At 47.7% G+C, this 18,435-nt stretch overlaps 2 protein-coding genes across 3 annotated transcripts in view; one reads left to right on the top strand and one right to left on the bottom strand.

Moving 5' to 3' along the window:
* Positions 1-14,157, top strand: part of LOC135809195 (peroxisomal ATPase PEX1-like) — a 24,572-nt gene extending 10,415 nt beyond the window's left edge. Inside the window, exons 11-21 of the mRNA XM_065322483.1 lie at positions 3,403-3,545; positions 3,909-3,982; positions 4,283-4,613; positions 5,452-5,586; positions 6,092-6,156; positions 7,100-7,159; positions 10,274-10,356; positions 11,388-11,491; positions 11,715-11,879; positions 12,556-12,662; positions 13,663-14,157. Coding sequence (XP_065178555.1) covers positions 3,403-3,545; positions 3,909-3,982; positions 4,283-4,613; positions 5,452-5,586; positions 6,092-6,156; positions 7,100-7,159; positions 10,274-10,356; positions 11,388-11,491; positions 11,715-11,879; positions 12,556-12,662; positions 13,663-13,744 — 1,349 coding nt within the window. The 3' untranslated portion in view covers positions 13,745-14,157. The remainder of the gene's footprint in view (positions 1-3,402; positions 3,546-3,908; positions 3,983-4,282; positions 4,614-5,451; positions 5,587-6,091; positions 6,157-7,099; positions 7,160-10,273; positions 10,357-11,387; positions 11,492-11,714; positions 11,880-12,555; positions 12,663-13,662) is intronic.
* Positions 13,841-18,309, bottom strand: LOC135809206 (ribonuclease P protein subunit p38-like). Of its 2 annotated transcripts, XM_065322496.1 has the most exons (4): positions 18,096-18,309; positions 16,546-16,596; positions 15,938-16,313; positions 13,841-14,663 (listed from the first exon to the last, which is right to left on the bottom strand). In XM_065322496.1, exons 1-4 carry the CDS (start codon positions 18,185-18,187, stop codon positions 14,199-14,201), a joined length of 984 nt encoding a protein of 327 aa, XP_065178568.1. In that variant the 5' UTR covers positions 18,188-18,309; the 3' UTR covers positions 13,841-14,198. The 2 variants fall into 2 exon arrangements, with proteins under 2 accessions (XP_065178568.1, XP_065178567.1); XM_065322495.1 differs by lacking the exon at positions 18,096-18,309 and having other exon boundaries at positions 16,546-18,087.
* Positions 18,310-18,435: the final 126 nt, after the last annotated feature.

The raw sequence follows: 18,435 nt of genomic DNA on the forward strand, positions 1-18,435 counted from the left end.
GGCTGTCTTGCCAGTATGCTGTTTGTTGTCTGCAAACTTGCCGTTCGGTGTTGGTCAAAGTCACCGCAAGTCGTTTTCTCATTCCCCTTCAAGGCTGGGAAAACCTAGCACCACTCTGAAAGATGTGACTGCTGTGGAGCTGGTTCATTCGACATCTAGGTCCGCAGTGGAGCCGTTTAACATGACACTGGCCAGGTATCTTGTTGTCGTATCCCGCATCACATATGATACCAGCCTCGGAGACATACTTGACCTCTCATGCAGGAAGTGCCGCCCCTACAGGCAGCAGTTGTCAGGTTTTCGTCTGTCACGCACCTTGGAGAGTGTGGAGGAGGACACACTTGCCATTGTTGGCGTTGACCAGCGACTGAGTGCCATTGTTGTGGCTTTCCGCGGCAGCACTACGCTGCGCAACTGGTGGAACAACCTGCAGTTCCTCGCCGAGCCACTCTGGTCTGGAAGTCCTTGTGCTGGCTATGCTCCTCGAGTGCATGCAGGCTTCAAGGCGTCCTATGCTCCACTCCGCAGCCAGCTGTTAGCTGAAGTTGCTCGTCTTGTGTCACACAATCCCGGTGCCAAGCGTATTCTCGTGACTGGGCATTCGCTGGGCGGTGCCTTGTCCACTTTGGCAGCATTGGATCTGTCCGCCCAGCATCCCGGCCACCAACTGGCAATGTACAGCTTTGGTGCTCCCGTTGTTGGCAACCCGGCGTTTGCACAATGCTATGAGCGCTTGGTGACGAATTCCCACCGTGTTGTTCATCGCAGTGACGTAGTCACCACGTTCGTGCCTGGCGGCTTCAAGCACGTTCCAAGAGAGCACGTTGAATTCTTCGCTCTTCGTCTCCTCCCTGATTTCTTCATCCTGTCTCATACAATGTATTTGGGTGTCTACTGTGGCATGTAGACATGTAGGCATGTGGGCAGGGAAAACATCGAAAGGTAAATAAACACACCACACATTGGTGTATGACTTCTGGCAGCACACCAGTATACTGCACATGTACATGTACTGGACCTCTACCACCCATGCTGGAGTTTATTCTATCCCAACATGCATAGTATTATAATTCATGCTAATTAGTATTAGAGAGGTTCTGCACTACGTTAAGTTGAGCAACTTTACGTTAGTGGGTGGGAAAAACTCGTGAATTCGCGAGTTTGCACTCCGTATGGCGGAACGCAGATGCGCATGCAGTTTACGTAAGACTTTCCGTAGATCGACTACGTTTTTTACTAACGTAATTACGTGATGCGGAACCTCTCTATTATTATCAAATGTACGCCTCTCCCCCTAGATATTTTGGCAACTATTTTGTTTTTGTGCTCATTGTTTTTGTTTTTTGTTTTTTGTTTTTGTTTTTTTTGTGACACTCTTGCAATGTACTTCTGCTGTTCTTTAGTTTCACTTTGAACTTTTCTTACACTTGATGTGGCTCCTTATAGGCGATTCACACGACAGGCAAATCCACGTTTACAGGAAAGTCCCCATGGAGATATTCCTGCTGGCGACCAAAATTTGCCCGCGGGAATCAAAAGTGTCCATGGCCTTTTTGCCCGCGGCTGCACTCATCTGCGGGCACTTTTACAGTTATGAGGCTGTGAGGTCGTACTATCGTACGGTAGTCTTGAACCCTGGTTGTTTGGCCTTTGTCTTTGGGTACTCATTCCAAATCACCACAGTAACGCCGTATACTCACCAGATACTCGCGGGAGCTCTGGCCGCCACCCGCGGCCGTGTGAACTGCAGCCTCACGTTTCACTTCCTGCGGGCACCTGACAAACGTGGATTTGCCTGTCGTGTGAATCGCCTATTACAAATATACAGTGACATTGTTTGCTCGAAATGTGACTCTTGTGCTGGGATTCTTGTTCCATGTACGATTGCACACGCGATTTGGGCCCGTTGAGTTCAGTTGCCGTTTGATATTTGGGAAATCTAGCAAGTGTTAAGTGGCAGTAGCAAACGAGAGAGCTTGGAAGCTCAGGGCCCTACGCTTTGCTTTTTTGCCTTGATGACCTAGGCAAAAAAAGCATAGGGATGTTATACAATTTTCATTTCGCCTATTTTTTTCTAAAGACATAACCTGGGATTCGAACCCGCACTATCGCCCTGCATGCATCCCCCGATACACTTCGCATACATACTAATTCTTCCAAGTTGCTTCACGTTTATATATATAATATGATCTTGCATTTGAAAGCCCTATTTGAATATTGTGGCCAGCTGTTTGTAGCCAGCCGTCTTTGATGGTACGGTATGGTACGGGACAGGTACGGTCGAGGGTAAAGCGGGATTCACAGAAGCTTTTTTGCGATGCGACACGCGATGCGACAGGCGCGAAACCGGGAAAACCCCAAATCGCAGCCATGTCGCACCCCACGCAACTGCCGCAACTGGGCCATCGCAGAAGTTGAGCTTGGCTCAACTTTTGCGATGCGATGCGACAAGCGATTTGGTGTACGATTTTGACCTTTTCTACAGCAAAGTTGTACAAAGGTTCAAGAGTTGCTTATAAATTTGTAGAAGTTGTATCAAACCGCGCGAATATCATGGTGACGTAGCCAAATCAGCAAGATGTTGTCGCATCGCTGACTTTTTCGGTGAATGGTATTTCGCGAGTTCGCATCGCACGCATCCGTCGCAGATCACGTCGCATCGCGTGTCGCATCGCAAAAAAGCTTCTGTGAATCCCGCTTAATACGACACCGTCTACCACCTTGATGACCTAGGCCAAAAAAAGCATAGGGGTGTTTAATATAAAATTTTCATTTCGCCAATTTTTTTCAAGGCATAACCTGGGATTCAAACCCGCACTATCGCCCTACATGCATTCGGATGATTCCCCGATACACTTCGCATTCATACTCATTCTTCCAAGTTGCTTCACGTTATGATCTTGCATTTGGAAGCCCTATTTGAATATTGTGACCAGCTGTTTGTGGTCTTTGATGGTACGGTACGGTACGGGACAGATACGGGATAGCGCCAGGCGTGTCACAAACAAACAAACAATAAAAACACGGAATTAAAGCTGTGTGGACCCTGGCTAGCGCCAGACGTTACTGAAGTAACGTCTTCTGCATAGCTACGGGAATTAATGTGTATTATGCGAGTATTGTCCCGAAACCCGGAGGTATCTTACCCCCCCCCCCCCACCCCCCTCGTGTCCTGCAGTTGTGTACTAAGATTACATGTGCATGTACAGTATGCAAAACTTGCGTGTGAAAACTGCATGAGTGAACTGGTGTGCCAGATAAACAGTGGATTTTTGTAACTGCCTGCATCACTAGCTGTAGTAGCAGATAATGTGTGTGCCGTGTGTGTGTGTGCGTGCGTGTGTGCACGTGTAAGATTGGTAGAAATATGTTGTTTTTGCTGTTGCTGCTGTCGTTGTTCAGCTCTGTGTGATTTAGTAGATGAGTTGCGCTCTGGCGGCCATCGTGTAGCGATCATTGCTACATCAGCGACCGCTGATAGCCTTCACCCCACATTATGCCGGAGGATATTCCATGAGCCACTAGTCATTCAGCCACCAAACAAGGTATGCCCGCTGTTCCTGTTTGTGTGTGCGTGCATGCGTATGTGTGTCTGTGCCTATGTGTGTGTACATGTGTGTAAACAGCAACAGATTTTAACGAGTCGTACACTTTTGGAAAGATCTTTTGCTCAGCTTTCCAATGATCTGAAAACCCATTGCAAAAGACAGACGGTGACCAAGTGGGACAAACGTTGATGACTGCTGGCTCCTTTGCCAAGGGTTTTGATGTAGAAATGTGTGCCGAGTAGGGAACACTTTCTTTGGACGTCACCAGTTTAGGTTGTGTGACGCCATGCTTTACAGCCCTATATCTGTGTTCGTCCTGTGCGACACTTCTCTGTGTACATCTCTGTGCTCGGCTTGCAGGAAGACAGGCTGGAGATATTGAGACGCTTACTGCAGAAAGCGGACTTGTCCACCAAGGAGGACTTTGATCTCAGGTATTGCAAACCAGTATGCCATTCATCATTCATAGGACGCTCTAAAAGTTTGTTGAGACGGAAGTTCATTGAACTGGCTGCTGGCACTTGTACGATGACGTGCACGGTGCGCATACTCTTGATGTACTGTACGAATAGTTATCAGAATTGTGGTTGGCCGTGCAGTGCAATTCACACTGGTACGCGAGGTGTACAACCTTGATGTGATTTTAAATAATGCTGGTGTTTAAACAGGGGGCCTGTCGAGTCAGTATATTTTCATGAATCTTCTCTGTTCTTCTCTGTTTCTCACATGCCCAGTGACATTGCAGCCCAGGCGGACGGATACGTAGTCGGTGATCTTCAGCATCTGGTTGCGCAAGCTACTCACCACCTAGCTTGCCGGACGATTCAGTCTCTTGAGGCAGTGGCCGCGCTATCATCCAACGACGGTTCTGCTGAAAGCTCAGGCGGTGCTTCATGCCAGCTGATCGCCGAAGACTTTGAGCATGTGATGGCGGACTACACACCTGTTCTGTACCAGAGTGTGCAGGGTAGTGGCAAGCTGGCGGACAGCACAACGTTTGCTGACATTGGTGGCCTGGAGGATGCCAAGGCAGCATTGAAGCAAGCACTCATGTGGCCAGCTAAGGTAACTACTAGCCCCCTCCCGTGATTCTTCTACAAGTAGGCTGTAGATCGTCATGACCATCTAGTGTGCTCTGCTCAGTTTCTCTGTCCGTGCTCGGAGCCAGTGAAACCAGTACGGTGTGGAGTACGAGAACGTAAATGTAGTGTGTCTGTGCCACACCTGTTCACTTCCCTCACTGGAATGAGATTCACTCCTTTCACCTTCCTTTTAAATGCTTATCCAGTTCTCTGCTCTATTTTCCAAGGGATTTGATCTAGGGCTGCAACAAGGGTTTACCCGTTCGGTTACTTTTCGTCTCTGAATCCCTGAAAAGGAAGGTTGCATGCAAAAGAGGGATCATCCCCTACCATTCTTGTCATGCTCTTGCCCACTCATGGCCTCTTGCCTGACCTCATGCGCTGTAGTAGAGTATTGTAGGGTTATTTTGCGATCTTGGTGATGTTTCCCCGCTAGGACCGTCACTCTCGGTGACCATAGCTGGTTGCATCTAATTGCAGCAGCACTGCTAGTGCTAGCCATTGGAACGTTTTGACATGAGCATGTAGCTGTATGTTGTGACTCCCTGAGTGTATGCCTGTGTATTTGTGTGAGCATATGTGTGTGTATGTCCTCAGCGTGTGAGCGTATGTGTGCATGCCTTGCATGCAACATCATGCATTCCATGTGCATGTGTGTGTGTGTGTGTGTGTGTGTGTGTGTGTGTGTGTGTGTGTGTGTGTGTGTGTGTGCGTGTGCGTGCGTGCGTGCGTGTGTGGGGTGGGGGGTAGGAGTTGCGTATGTTTATGTTCATACTTGAGTATGCATATAATTATATTGTGTGCTGTGTTTCTTGCTGCAGTATCCACAAGTATTTTCTCAGTGCCCTGTGAAGCTGACATCCGGTCTACTGCTGTACGGCATGCCAGGCACGGGCAAGACCTTTCTGGCTAAGGCTGTCGCTCAGGAGTGCAATGTGCGCTTCATCCATGTCAAGGTTAGAACTTGAGCAGTATCTAACTACTAGTACCATGCTCTTGTTGCTCGTTCCTCATCCTTCATCTCACTCTTCATCACGTTTTTCATTCCGTTTGGTCTATGCAAAAGCTTTACAGGCTCTGTGTATGGTGTTTACATTGCATTGAAGCGTGCGTGAAGAAGCTCGTAATTATAATAATCATGCTCTATCTTGGCTCTCTCTTTCTCTCTATCTCTCTCCTGGCTAAGTACTGGAACTGCTGGGTTGGCATTGGTCTGGTTTGGACTGTTGGATAGCTCTATGAGCAGTGTGCAAGCTGCCGCTCAGAAAATACACTTCTGTCCGTTGTGCTATAAATAGTCATTGTGATCTTCGATCACTAGGATGTGTAGTGAATATTTGACCATGACAATCTGTGTGTGTGCGTGCATGCGTGCTTGCTCATGCATATGCGCATGATTGTATTTCTGCATGCGAATGTGTTTGTGTGCGTGTGCGTGTGTGTGCGTGCGTGTGTGTTCAGGGTCCGGAGTTGCTGAACAAGTACATAGGTGCCAGCGAGCAAGCAGTCCGCCAGGTTATGGCCAGGTTAGACGCATGCATAGGCTACAGTACCTGCATGCATAGGCTACAGTACCTGCATGCATAGGCTACAGTACCTGCATGTTTACAATGCATGTACTGCATGTACTGTAAACCAGCCATTATTCCAACGAGGCGCATATATAACGATGTCCCAAAATTGACTAGTTTACGTGTACCAAAGGTAACGATTCTCATTCATTCTCAACGCTCAATAGGACAGTATATGTGTCGATTTCTGTGTAACGATTTCTATTTTAACGACAGATTTCTCCTCGTTAACTCGTTAGAGTTAGCACTTCGTTTTATATGGCTATCAGGTTCGGCCTCATTTCCGCTGTGCTGCGCTGACGAGTCCACAAAGGACTAAACAGTTCTGTCCGCCGCAGATTGAGTATATGGCTTTTACAGTACATGTACTGGATGTACCGTACTGCTCTATGAAATCCAGTCGCGTCACTCAAGTTTGTGCCTTGCACTATTTCACAGCCCAGTGTTCGCAGGTCTATCGCTGTGCAACGCCCAGCTCATACTTGAGTGACTCGACTGGATTTCATTGAGCACCACTGTACATGTACTGCATGTGCTGGTAGAGTTCCTATAGAGTTGCACTGCTTTGCTGTGGGTCAGGTAGATAGTGACAACCAGAACTATAACACACATGTATGTACACTTGATTGGTGATAACGGGTGTGGATGGCTCAGTACTGGTGAACAGTCTGGTGATATGCCTGCATTTGCCTGTACCCGATCTTTATGCGATCTTTCTCACCGCAAACCACCGGCCTGAGTCCTGAGGGACAATCTGCAAAGAGGCCTGGCATGAGTGCATTTCTCCACGTGATGATCACTGTTCTGTACATGTACATGTATGTGATTCTAACTACGGTTGCTGTGATGTTTTTTCTTCTATTTAAAAAATACCTTTTTTTGTTTGTGACACTTGTAGGGCATTGGCTGCACAGCCTTGTGTGGTCTTCTTTGATGAGTTTGATGCCCTAGCACCAAGGTATGGGTATTCAGTGTTTGCAACTATTCTACGCACATACGAAAGTCTACATGCCTCCGGACAAGCAAGACAACAACAGGCTTTGAGGATAACCAGTTTTGAAACTGTCTTGTTGATAGAATAAATAATACTACATTTGAATAATTAGAACAACTCTCAAAAAGACTCAGCTTGGAAGCCGAACTTCCAGGCCAGACGAGTATGCGCAATCAACTGGTCACGCTGCTCGTACAACAAAACACGTGATCATAGGTTTTTCATTTGACCCGACGAGACCATACGACGCTTGCAGTCAAACCTATGACTACTATTTGACGGACCTATGGAAGATGGCAACAAAGAATTAAAACACGTGATATATATGGGTGCAGGTGTCGTGCCATCACACGTATAAGAGCAAGAAAGGAACCGTTTAGCAGACACTACAGTACAGTGTAATGCAATGCAAAGAAGTGAATCATGCCATGACAATAATAATAATATAATGCATTTCAGAGAGTGCAACATACATTCTGAACATTTCTCCCCCACCTTGATTAGACACCGATTAATCAATCACAATACAATGTGCTGAGCATGGAACTAGTAACTATTTACAAGTTCACGGAGTCTGAACTCACCGGAGTATGAAATAATAAACAATACACCCAAACACACCAAATGATGAATTCCATGCACTACAAAGCTAGATGTAATGTCATGTTCAATGTGATAACTGTTACGTTACCGGTAGATTGAACGAGCGGATCGCTGTCCATTTCAATCGTTCAACTCCATTCGGCACAGTCGAGCAATCGGACGGACTAGGGATGTGTCGCCAATCTTCACTTTGACAACACGGACATGGCCGTCCTTGCCAGGATAGCTCTCTTGGACTCGTCCGAGCCTCCACTGACCTCTCGGAGTTCCTGGGTCGACCACCAGCACAACGTCGTCAACAGCCAAATCCGGCTGCTCTCGTCGCCACTTAGACCGCGGATTGATGAGCGGCAGCACCTCTGCCATCCAACGCTTCCATGTCTGCAGAACGAGGTCTTGGATGACTCTCCAGCGTTGGCGAAGGTTGTGCTGAGTAACATCAGCTCCCTTCGGTACAAATGGCTGGCCCGGTTGACCGTATAGAAAGTGGTTTGGCGTCAACGGCAACAAGTCCCTGACATCAGCCGACTGGTATGTTCGCGGACGTGAATTAACAAGCGCCTCCGCACCGGTGATAACAGTTGCCAGTTCTTCATCGTTCACCTCGGCACCTGCCAGAACAGCGTAGATTGCACGCTTCGCTGACTTGATTAGCGCTTCATGTGCTCCGCCAAAATGTGGGGCAGCTGGCGGATTGAAAGACCACTTAATGCCTTTGTCTGCCGCTCGGCGCACAACATCCTCCTCCATTGCGTCCATGAGCTCACGCATCTCTCTTGCTGCACCGACGAAGTTAGCACCATTGTCAGAAACCACTTCTATGGGAATACCACGGCGACTTGTCATCCTCATGAAGGCGTTCATGAATGTGTCAGTGTCGAGGCTTGTAGCCATTTCCAGGTGCACGGCGCGCGATTGCAGGCACGTGAAGATACCGTTTAGCCCGTGGCTTGCCACGACCCTACTTGGCGATGAATGGCCCAGCATTGTCGACTGCAACGCGCGAGAAGGCTCTTAGCGGCAATGACACACGGACGGCTGGTAGCAGCGCCATGATCTGGGTACCTGGTGTCGCCGTTCGTCGTCGACACAGGTTGCATTTCTTCTCGTACGCCTTAATGTCCTCGCGCCCACCAAGCAGCCAATAACGACGTGATAACATGGCTAGGGTGTGACTCACTCCTGCGGCGTGGTTACTCTCCTCGTGAGCTTCACGTACAATGAGCTCAGTCACCCAGTGTCCTTTCGGGAGAATGATGGGGCACCTGGCCGTCTCTTCTAGGATCTCGGCGTTCCTCAATCGTCCGTCCAAACAGCTGGTCTCCCATGAACATAGGCCGTAGCTTCACAAGCTTGCTCGCCACTGGAATGGGCTTGCCGGCTTTCAGTAAGCGATACTCATCCAACGCTTCATTCTGAGCTGTAGCAATGGTAGCAGATCTGCTGCTCTCAAGCTCGTCAGCAGCCAATGGACCTGTTTCACGGCATTCTGGCGTCTTGCGGCAATTCTCGACGATCTGGCGGCATTCTGAACATTCGGTGTTGCTTGATTATGAAAGGGGCCATGATAGTGTTTTGTCCCTGCTGTACTTACTTCTGAGTGTTGGGTCATTAAATCCCTATTCACTTCTTCCAAGTACAGTCTGTGTGTACTTGCTGTGTGCCTGCACGTGTGTGTGTGTGTGTGTGTGTGTGTATGTGTGTGTGTGCGCGTGCGTGTGTGTGTTGTGTGTGTTGTGTGGGTGTGGGTGTATGCTTGCCTTCTTGCTTGCATCTGTGGTTGTGTTCTTGTGCGTGTGGTGTTTCCTGGGACTGTGCCATGCTACATGATACCAAGAGTATATAAGCCCCCCCCCCCGGCCGCCGGGGACTTATACTCTTGATGATACTAGTATTCTGGTATACAGTCACCAGGACCTGGTGTTATAGCTGTTGTAGCGGCGTTCTTTGCGTTAGACTGTCAGCCGTGTCACATTACTATTTCAGGGTTCATTTGAGAGTCAGCATATACTTGAAATACCTGCATAGTGTCATAATTCAGTAGTAAACTACAAGTATTGGACGTCATGTTATTGCTCTAATGCAGCCTTGCTTGATGAAGGTGTATGTGAGGAAAAAGTAGCGACTGACTTCACTGACTTGTAGATGTTTGTCCTGTTGGTGTACATAGTTCTGTTTGATTGTGACGTTAACTGTGTACGGCATTTCCCTGGATATAGGCCACACCTTTTGCTCTGATTGCAAGGGCAAAGAAAGGTTGCACGATTTACAGTCGAGCGTGACTTCTTTCTGGTGTCAATATATGGCTGAGACCTGAAGGGGGGGGGGGGGGGGGGGCGACTTATAATCGATTGCGACTTATAATCAGGGAAATGGGGTAGTGTTTTCCCTGGCCGCTTCACTTCTTTGTTCTGATGTTTGCTGTTGCTGCTGCTGCTGTTGCTGTTGCTGCTGCTGCTGCTGGAACCTTTACAGACGTGGTCACGACAGCACTGGTGTGACTGATCGTGTTGTCAATCAACTTCTCACCCAACTCGATGGTGTAGAGGGCAGGGAAGGTCAGTGTACTTACCATACCAGTTTTGAGTTTTAGAATTGCTCGAGCTACTGCCATTAGGCATGTTGATATTTCTAAGAAATGAGTACTTGTGTGCTGCATGGTAGACATGTATGTGTACATGTATGTGTTGTTTGGCTAGTGTCACAACTCCACTTGCCATCCCACACGTTTTGCATACATGTGTTCTGTAGGCGAGGATGGCTTGGACACCTCGGAGTGGTGTTGTGAACTGTACTGGATTGGTGGCCAATCCGCGTCCTGAGGCGCAGGAATACAGAGGACATGTACTTATACGTGTTGTTGTCTTCTGTATACTAGTATTGACAAACTAAACAGCTACACACCGATACATGATAAAACTAAACGTATTGGGAAAGGGACGAACAAGTAGACTACCAAAAGGACTCTCGACTACAACATCGTGCATGCGCATATCCATATGCACTCGACTAGACGAAGACAGTTTGGGGAATGTCATTACAACGAACGACACTGGGCAGTTCACAACCAGCATGTGTGCGAAGACAGTTTGGGGAATGTCATCACAACGAACAACACTGGGCAGTTCACAACCAGCATATGTACGAAGACAGTTTGGGGAATGTCATCACAAAGAACAACACTGGGCAGTTCACAACCAGCATGTGTGCGAAGACAGTTTGGGGAATGTCATCACAATGAACAACACTGGGCAGTTCACAACCAGCATGTGTGCGCTGTGTTACTAAGACAGTTTGGGGAATGTCATCACAACGAACAACACTGGGCAGTTCACAACCAGCATGTGTACGAAGACAGTTTGGGGAATGTCATCACAATGAACAACACTGGGCAGTTCACAACCAGCATGTGTACGAAGACAGTTTGGGGAATGTCATCACAACGAACAACACTGGGCAGTTCACAACCAGCATGTGTATGAAGACAGTTTGGGGAATGTCATCCCAACGAACAACACTGGGCAGTTCACAACCAGCATGTGTGCGCTGTGTTACTAATTTTACCATCTTGTGATCTCTCTTTGGCCAGGTGTGTTTGTCCTAGCTGCCACCAGTCGTCCTGATCTTATTGATCCGGCATTACTACGCCCTGGTCGGCTGGACAAGTCCATCCTCTGTCCACTGCCCAGTCGGGTAAGTACATGTAACAATGTTGTTGAGCACTAGGAGCCCCGGCGACTGGGTGTAGGGTAGGCCTAATGTATGGTGACACGGGCTGGCTGGGCTTCAAGCCTTGGCTTGCTTTCACCTTGAATAGCGTCTTTTCCTGAAGCCCAAGTACATGCCAAGTCCTGATGACAATAGTCTGCATAACGATACTAATTTTTGTGTGCGTGTGTGTTTGTGATCTTTCCAGGAGCAACGGGTTTCCATCCTACAGTGTTTGGCCACGGAGGTGAAGTTGTCAGCAGACATCCACCTTGAACAGCTAGCCAGCTCCACTGTGGACTTCACTGGTGCTGACTTGCGTGCTCTACTCTTCAATGCACAGCTTGCAGCCGTGCACAGCGTGAAACCGCAGGTATGTGTGCTGTCACTGCTGTCTAAACTTCCGTCATATTTCAAGAGCATCGGACACGGAGTATTCAAACTGACAAGTTTGCTTCGGATGACCTGGGGTTTCAGACTTTGGATTTATGATTCAGGTGAAAGTTTGTTCATATCTCAATTAACTAGCACCAGCACCAGCACCACCGCCACCACCACCGCTGCCATCCCCCCTCCTCACCACTGCAGTTTTGTGCTACAATTATAAAATTGCAGCCTAATGCAGGGTAAGACTGTGATGGTGATGGTTGTGGTGATGGTAGTGGTGATATTGGTAAAGAGAAGGATCTCATTTGTTTCTTAAACATCAACAAAGGTCAGGGTGTGATTTTCGGACACTGTCCCTATTAGCATTGGACAGTTTGGTAGCACTGGATTGGATTGTGTGGCTTCCAGACAGGCATGTGCCATACACACCAGCCATGCTACTAGTATTACTGTTATTGCCATACACACCAGCCATGCTACTAGTATTACTGTTATTGCCATACACACCAGCCATGCTACTAGTATTACTGTTACTGCGGAGAATATGGCGGTACACATGGTGTCTTACACTTATCTTGTCTCAATCACACACGTATGGTTGTGTGTGTGTGTGTGTGTGTGTGTGTGTGTGTGTGCGCGCGCATGTTTCACTCGTATCGAAGGTGACTGGACAAGCGGGCTTAGTCTTGACCCCCGATCATATCTCCTCAGCCCTTTCTTCTACTAAGCCATCGCTACCCGATGCGGAAAGGAAAAGGTTGGACAAACTGTAAGTTCTCCGAAGGCCGTTGCCACACAGCACATGGGACTACTAGTACAGGCAAGAGTCCATAACACCCTATGGACTCTTGGTACAGGGAACAAAACCTTGGCTAGCACATCCTGGCGCAACTTTCGGTAACACTACCATTGTACCAGCTGAGGTTTTCTGCGATATTGGAGACTGGAGAAAAGCATGCCGTTGTTCAGCAGGGAGATGTTTGTAGCTTTTACTTTTCTTTGTTGTTTAAAGCTACATGTACGTAGTTCAAGTAGCCGCATCCTGTCATCCTCTATTAATTAAAGTACCGTAAAGTACCGCCAGAGCGCCCCACCATCTCATCCTTTCGTGGTCGTATTGTGGAGGTGATCTGCTGTCTGTAGGTCATACGACATGAACCTTGTACACATATTGCACGTTTTGCAGTCAATCCGTACCTTCGAGCGGACACAAGCTCCACACAAAAACCTGCCAAGTGTGACCTTAGTACACTACTAAGGGCGCGTTCGAATTGTCACTCTTTGACTTTTCGAGGAGCTTCGTTTTTCTGAAGAGGTGGCCTTATTGGCCTCTTCAGAAAAACGAAGCTCCTCGAAACTCCTCGAAACTCATCTGATGGGAAGGGGGATTAGTTTCGAAGAGTTTGGAATAGCTACGTCACGTAGTACGTGGAGATGGTCGATCTGATCGGACGTCATCATCGCCATGACAATTCCACTGAAAAACTCTAAAATGATAGAAACCGTTCTGATGGGACACTTCAACTAATCTCTTTATAAAATTTGTTAGAATGAAGACAATTCGAACGCGCCCTAAGATTCTCACATCGCACACACTTTGTTGCACTCTGCCATAGGATTTTCCTTTCTCTGGCTGTAAAATCAAGGTGGGGCGCTCTGGCGAGACGGGGCGCTCTGGCGGTACTTTACGGTTTTGTGTGCGTGTATCTGTTGTGGCTGGGGGTGCATTCACGTGTTTCTGTGTTCCCTGTTGCCGCATGTTTCTGCAGCTATGCCAAGTTCTCCAAGAAGAGGGATGGAACACCTGGTGGACACGAGTGGCTGGAAAACCAGAGAGCTACACTGGCTTGAAAGTTGAAAGCATTCGTGTAGCCTAGCACTCTACTCCTCCACACTCTTCAGTACACAGTCTCAGCATACTCCTCTCAACATTGGTCCGCATTGGTGTATACGTTAAGGCTGGTTCAGACATGCAAGTTGTTATGTATTGGAGATATACCATAGTAAAGCTGTTGAAAATTGAGTATGATAATACTAATAGCAAGACGGTATCAAAACGCATCATGGATTGAATATTGTAGCTGGCGGCAAGCAGAAAACACATTTTCAGATATTACTTTCATGAACATATTTTTTACTAACTTTTAATTAATTCTATTATTTTTATGTTTGATCTCTTCTTCTTTACTTTGAAGCTGGTTCTTCATTACCTGATGCAGAGCTTCCTCTCGAAGAGGAAGCCCCTTGCCTTTTACGTGTATTCATTTTCGGTGTTGTTCTTGTTGCCGGGCTGTTGGTGGTGGTGCTAGTTGTCTTGCCTTGGGCTTTGATTTCGTTGCCTTGGGCTTTGATTTCGGTGCCATGGGCTTTGATTTGAGCGCCTTATGCGATGGCGTAGGCGGGGCCTTTCCCGACGCCTTCTCTTGCGCTCTGCCTTCATTTCTTGCCGCAGTGGGTCGCTCTCATGAGTCTTGATCTCCAGCCCTAAGAATTTCAGGTCAGGCGGCTTGTTCGCCTTCAGGACTACCTGAGTCGATTTCTTCTTCTTCTTTTTCTTCTTCCGTGGAAGTTCGTCGTCCTGGTCATCGTTGTCATGGTGACGGCGCTTGGTTGATACATGTCCAGAGGATGCAGACTCGCCAGACAACGTCTCATCCTTCTGGGTAACTTCCACTTCTCGCAGCCAGGGTACTACTACGCGTGGCAAGTGTGTGCTGATGGTTGCAATCATGTCCTCGAGGATAGCATTGTTCTGTGCACTGTCCGCCTTCTGTACAGAGCAAGAGAGATGAAGAAGAAACCAACAAACAATTAGTCAAAGCCAACTGACAACTGACAGAGCACTGCTACTGCATGTACAATGCTGCTGCTGAATGAGATCCGATCATCGCATATGTCAAGTGTGTGCCCTGCACCAGTGCACATCCCAGTGTTCGCAGTCTACAGGTGTGCGCTGCACAGTACCCAGCGTGGCATATATTCGCTTGATCGGGTTTCATTGAGCAGCACTTTATTAGCAAACTACGCCTGTGCTCCACCAAGCGGAAAAAATGTCGTGTGCTTGGATCAAGGGCATACATGCCACAGGTTCCACGTAGCCTGGAAATATCCCGGAGGTTTTCGATGACGTCCTTTTCTAGCATCATTATGATTGTGGCGATTAATGTGGGACGGAGGCCTACGCCACCAAAATGTTATATGGTGCAAGTTTACGCCCTGCAGTGCACGATCGCCATTTAGAAGAAGAACTGTTGTGGACTTGGAAATCCGATCGAGTGACCGGGGCCGGCGCCCTCAATGCGTACTCGCGGCTGCATGGCCAGCGCCCTGGAGCCGCTCGACTTCCGACCGGATTTCCATGTCCACAATAGTACACGGTTGTGCATGTACAAGGCAGATCCACAGCATGCACACATAGGTTTGACAGCTAGGTAGGAAAAAAAACCTCAAATTACATCTTCATGCCACCGAGAAGGAATTTAGGCCGATGACAGTTTGATTCAGGGATTTGTTCACAGCTTACTATCAAGTTTAAACTTTCAAGTGTGTGTAGTGATGGCTCCGCAAATACCCTAAATGACCACCCGTGTACGCTTGTAGTGAGTGCTCCAGGAGCTGGGCCAGAAAGCCGGCTAAGAGGGTGCCTGGACCTGGTTGAGATTGGGTTCTTTCGGTCTGTACGAGCATTGATCCGAATCCGAGCGGCTCAGAAGATGGTGCCAGGTGCAGCTGACACCCAATCCCAGAGCAGGAATAATACCTATCATACTTCATAGAGATATACCGGGATAGGTGTTATCCAACTTAGCCAGTCTTGCCTGGCGTTTGCCATATTCAAACATCTTAACCTACTGGTATGTCACATGATCTCATCTATAGGTACTCTGGATTGTTGTACAGTATCATGCTGGACAACAATTCGACTACACCGTTTGAATCTGGCATTACCAGTATACATGTACTCCTTGTTGTGTTCCTTACACGGCTACTGCCAAGTACTTGCCACCTCTCCACAGAGAGAGCCTCCAGAAGTTCTGATCTTACCTTCACACCCAAGGCCAAGACGCGCTTCACACCGATGACGGACGAGAGGTGATCGCTCAAACCGGGCACGGCACCGGCGCAGCAGGAGCGAGTGGCAGCCAGCGGTAGCAAGTGTTGGGTCAAGGTAGGCAGCGGACACGACCGGCAGACGAGCAGCAGAAGCAGCTGATCTTTCTCCAAGGCGCGCGTACACTGATTCACACCAGCAGCAAGGGCCTGGCGGATGGCATCAAGCTTTGCCGAGTCTTGAGTGCTTTCTGCTTGGCGGATGGCATTAAGCTTTGCCGAGTCTTGGGTGCTTTCTGCTTGCGTTGCTGACGCCTCCGTCTTGCGCGAATGAACCGGCTTCCGTCCTACATTACAACCACCTAGATACCTGGAAGAGGGCACAATAGTAGACCACAGCGTAACTGTTGAAGCTGACATCCACTGCTGTACAGTAGAGATAGATAGAACCTATATTTCATAGTGATATCAACTTGCCATGGACAACGCAGCATACATGTACCTAATTATTGAGAATAGTAATAACTATTCAAAGTGGATCACATCGCCAATATGGCCAAGGTAGCACAACAACCCAACATCATGGCAATGTCTGTGCTCACTTTGCAAGGGTAGACTTGATAGAGTCCACATCGCTGCCAGCTATCTCTGGCCTTGTGGCCGGCATATCCATAGAGACGGGCGACCGGGTGGCATACAAACGAACAAACAAACACACAGACACACCCATACTCACACACAGACATGCGCACGAACACACATGCACAATACACATGCAAAGAAACACACAGCACAGGAAAGCATTGTCTTATACATAGTGGCAATAATCAGTATCCTACAATATAATATAAGCAATCTGAGTTACAGTCGTCCCTCTCTAATCCGGCACTTTATAATCCAGCACCCTCGATAAACCAGCACAATTTTCAGTAGCCAAAATGTCCTCTTCATGCACATTGCAGCAGTAAATCAGATTTGTTAATCCAGCACCCTCCCTTATCCAGCAGATTTTCGTGGCACAAATGGTGCCGGATTATAGAGGGACCACTGTATCAGACTCCAATTGCATTGTCGTCTGATTAGCTACTAGTAACGTAAAGTACCGCCAGAGCGCCCCACCATCTCGTCCTTTCGTGGCCGCCTTGTGGAGGTGGATTCCTGTCTGTAGGTCATACGACACGGACCTTGTACAAACATTGCACATTGTGCAGTCAATCCGTACCCAGTTTACCTTCGAGCTCCACATAAAAGCATACCAAGTGTGACCTTAGTACACGAAGGTTCTCACATCGTACAAACTTAGTAGCACTCTGCCATACGATTTTCTTCCCTTGGCTGTAAAATCAAGGTGGGGCGCTCTCGCGAGACGGGGCGCTCTGGCGGTACTTTACGGTACATGTACAGCTGAGAATGCAGTTGAGTGGATGGGATGGCCGTATTTCCTGCATCTAGATATTACAAAATAACACAAATGCCTTGGGGGAGTTGCTTTGGCGAAACTCAACATAGGTAGTGTCATGCCAATACATCTGTATGCATCAAGGATGGAGCAACTCCCTATGGAAATGTGATAGCTAGCAACCAGATAGTCTGTCCTGTGATTGTCCATGGGGACATGATAGTCCTATAGTTGTTATTCATCCTGACACCTTGCTCAGAAATGCTTCCAAAGTCTCTTCTGCAGTTGATAAGTGCCCAGCACTTCAGATGTAGCACAACACTACCTGCCGTGTCTTGTATAAATGCCTGTTTTGAAATCAACCCAGATTTCCAAGATTCATCATCAGCACAAAGGCCCATTTTAGGGTTGATATACCTAGAAATGGGTGGCTTGAATACAAGCCTGATTTGAATAGAAGTCTAGCACTGACATCGGCTTCTACAGAAATAAACCCGCCGCAGATTAAAGTACTTCCAGTTTGTTAGTGCCATTCCCTGTATTGTCCCTGTTACAGTAGTGTACATCATGTATGGATGGATTTACTTCTTTTCAGTTCACTGGTACGAGGTACAGAATGAGTGCTGTTTGATAATCGCAGAGCATGAAGTAATGTCAGTACATTCATATACATCTGATGAGATGAAGCTCAAAAAGTCATTCATTAGAATTTAATTTTGATTTTTAAACATAACGTTGTAGTGGCAAACTTACCAGCTCAAGCTGAGAGGGGTCTTCAGAGAAGATTTGACAACTTTAGTGTGAGCTTTCCTCAGAGGTCCACCTCTACCACCGGGTGATGACATTATTATTATCACCAATGATCGTCAACACGACAGACACCATTTACTTGAGTTTGTCTTCTGATGAGTGATGCCTGATGGCTGGTGGGGCACAGTCGTTCTCAGCCACAAGTAGCTGGCGAGATGAAGAAAACGATGTCGTCCAAATATTTTGGGAACTTTGAGGATGAAGAGGGCATGCTCATGTTTTGCAAAAATAATGATCTGAGCATAATGATTGCGCCAAGAGGGATGTGCACCCGGTTTCTTCA

The sequence above is a fragment of the Sycon ciliatum genome, chromosome 2 (assembly GCF_964019385.1).
Source record: "Sycon ciliatum chromosome 2, ocSycCili1.1, whole genome shotgun sequence".
Classification (NCBI taxonomy): domain Eukaryota; kingdom Metazoa; phylum Porifera; class Calcarea; order Leucosolenida; family Sycettidae; genus Sycon; species Sycon ciliatum.

Bases quoted from the DNA above. Each gene is read 5' to 3' on its own strand.
- LOC135809206 (XM_065322495.1), bottom strand. From the start codon at position 16,718: ATGTGTATTGTGCATGTGTGTTCGTGCGCATGTCTGTGTGTGAGTATG. The intron at 16,314-16,545 runs GTGAGCACAGAC...GCCCTCTTCCAG, and splicing joins ATCAAGTCTACCCTTGCAAA to GTATCTAGGTGGTTGTAATG. The intron at 14,664-15,937 runs GTAAGATCAGAA...TGCTCTGTACAG, and splicing joins TCTTGGCCTTGGGTGTGAAG to AAGGCGGACAGTGCACAGAA.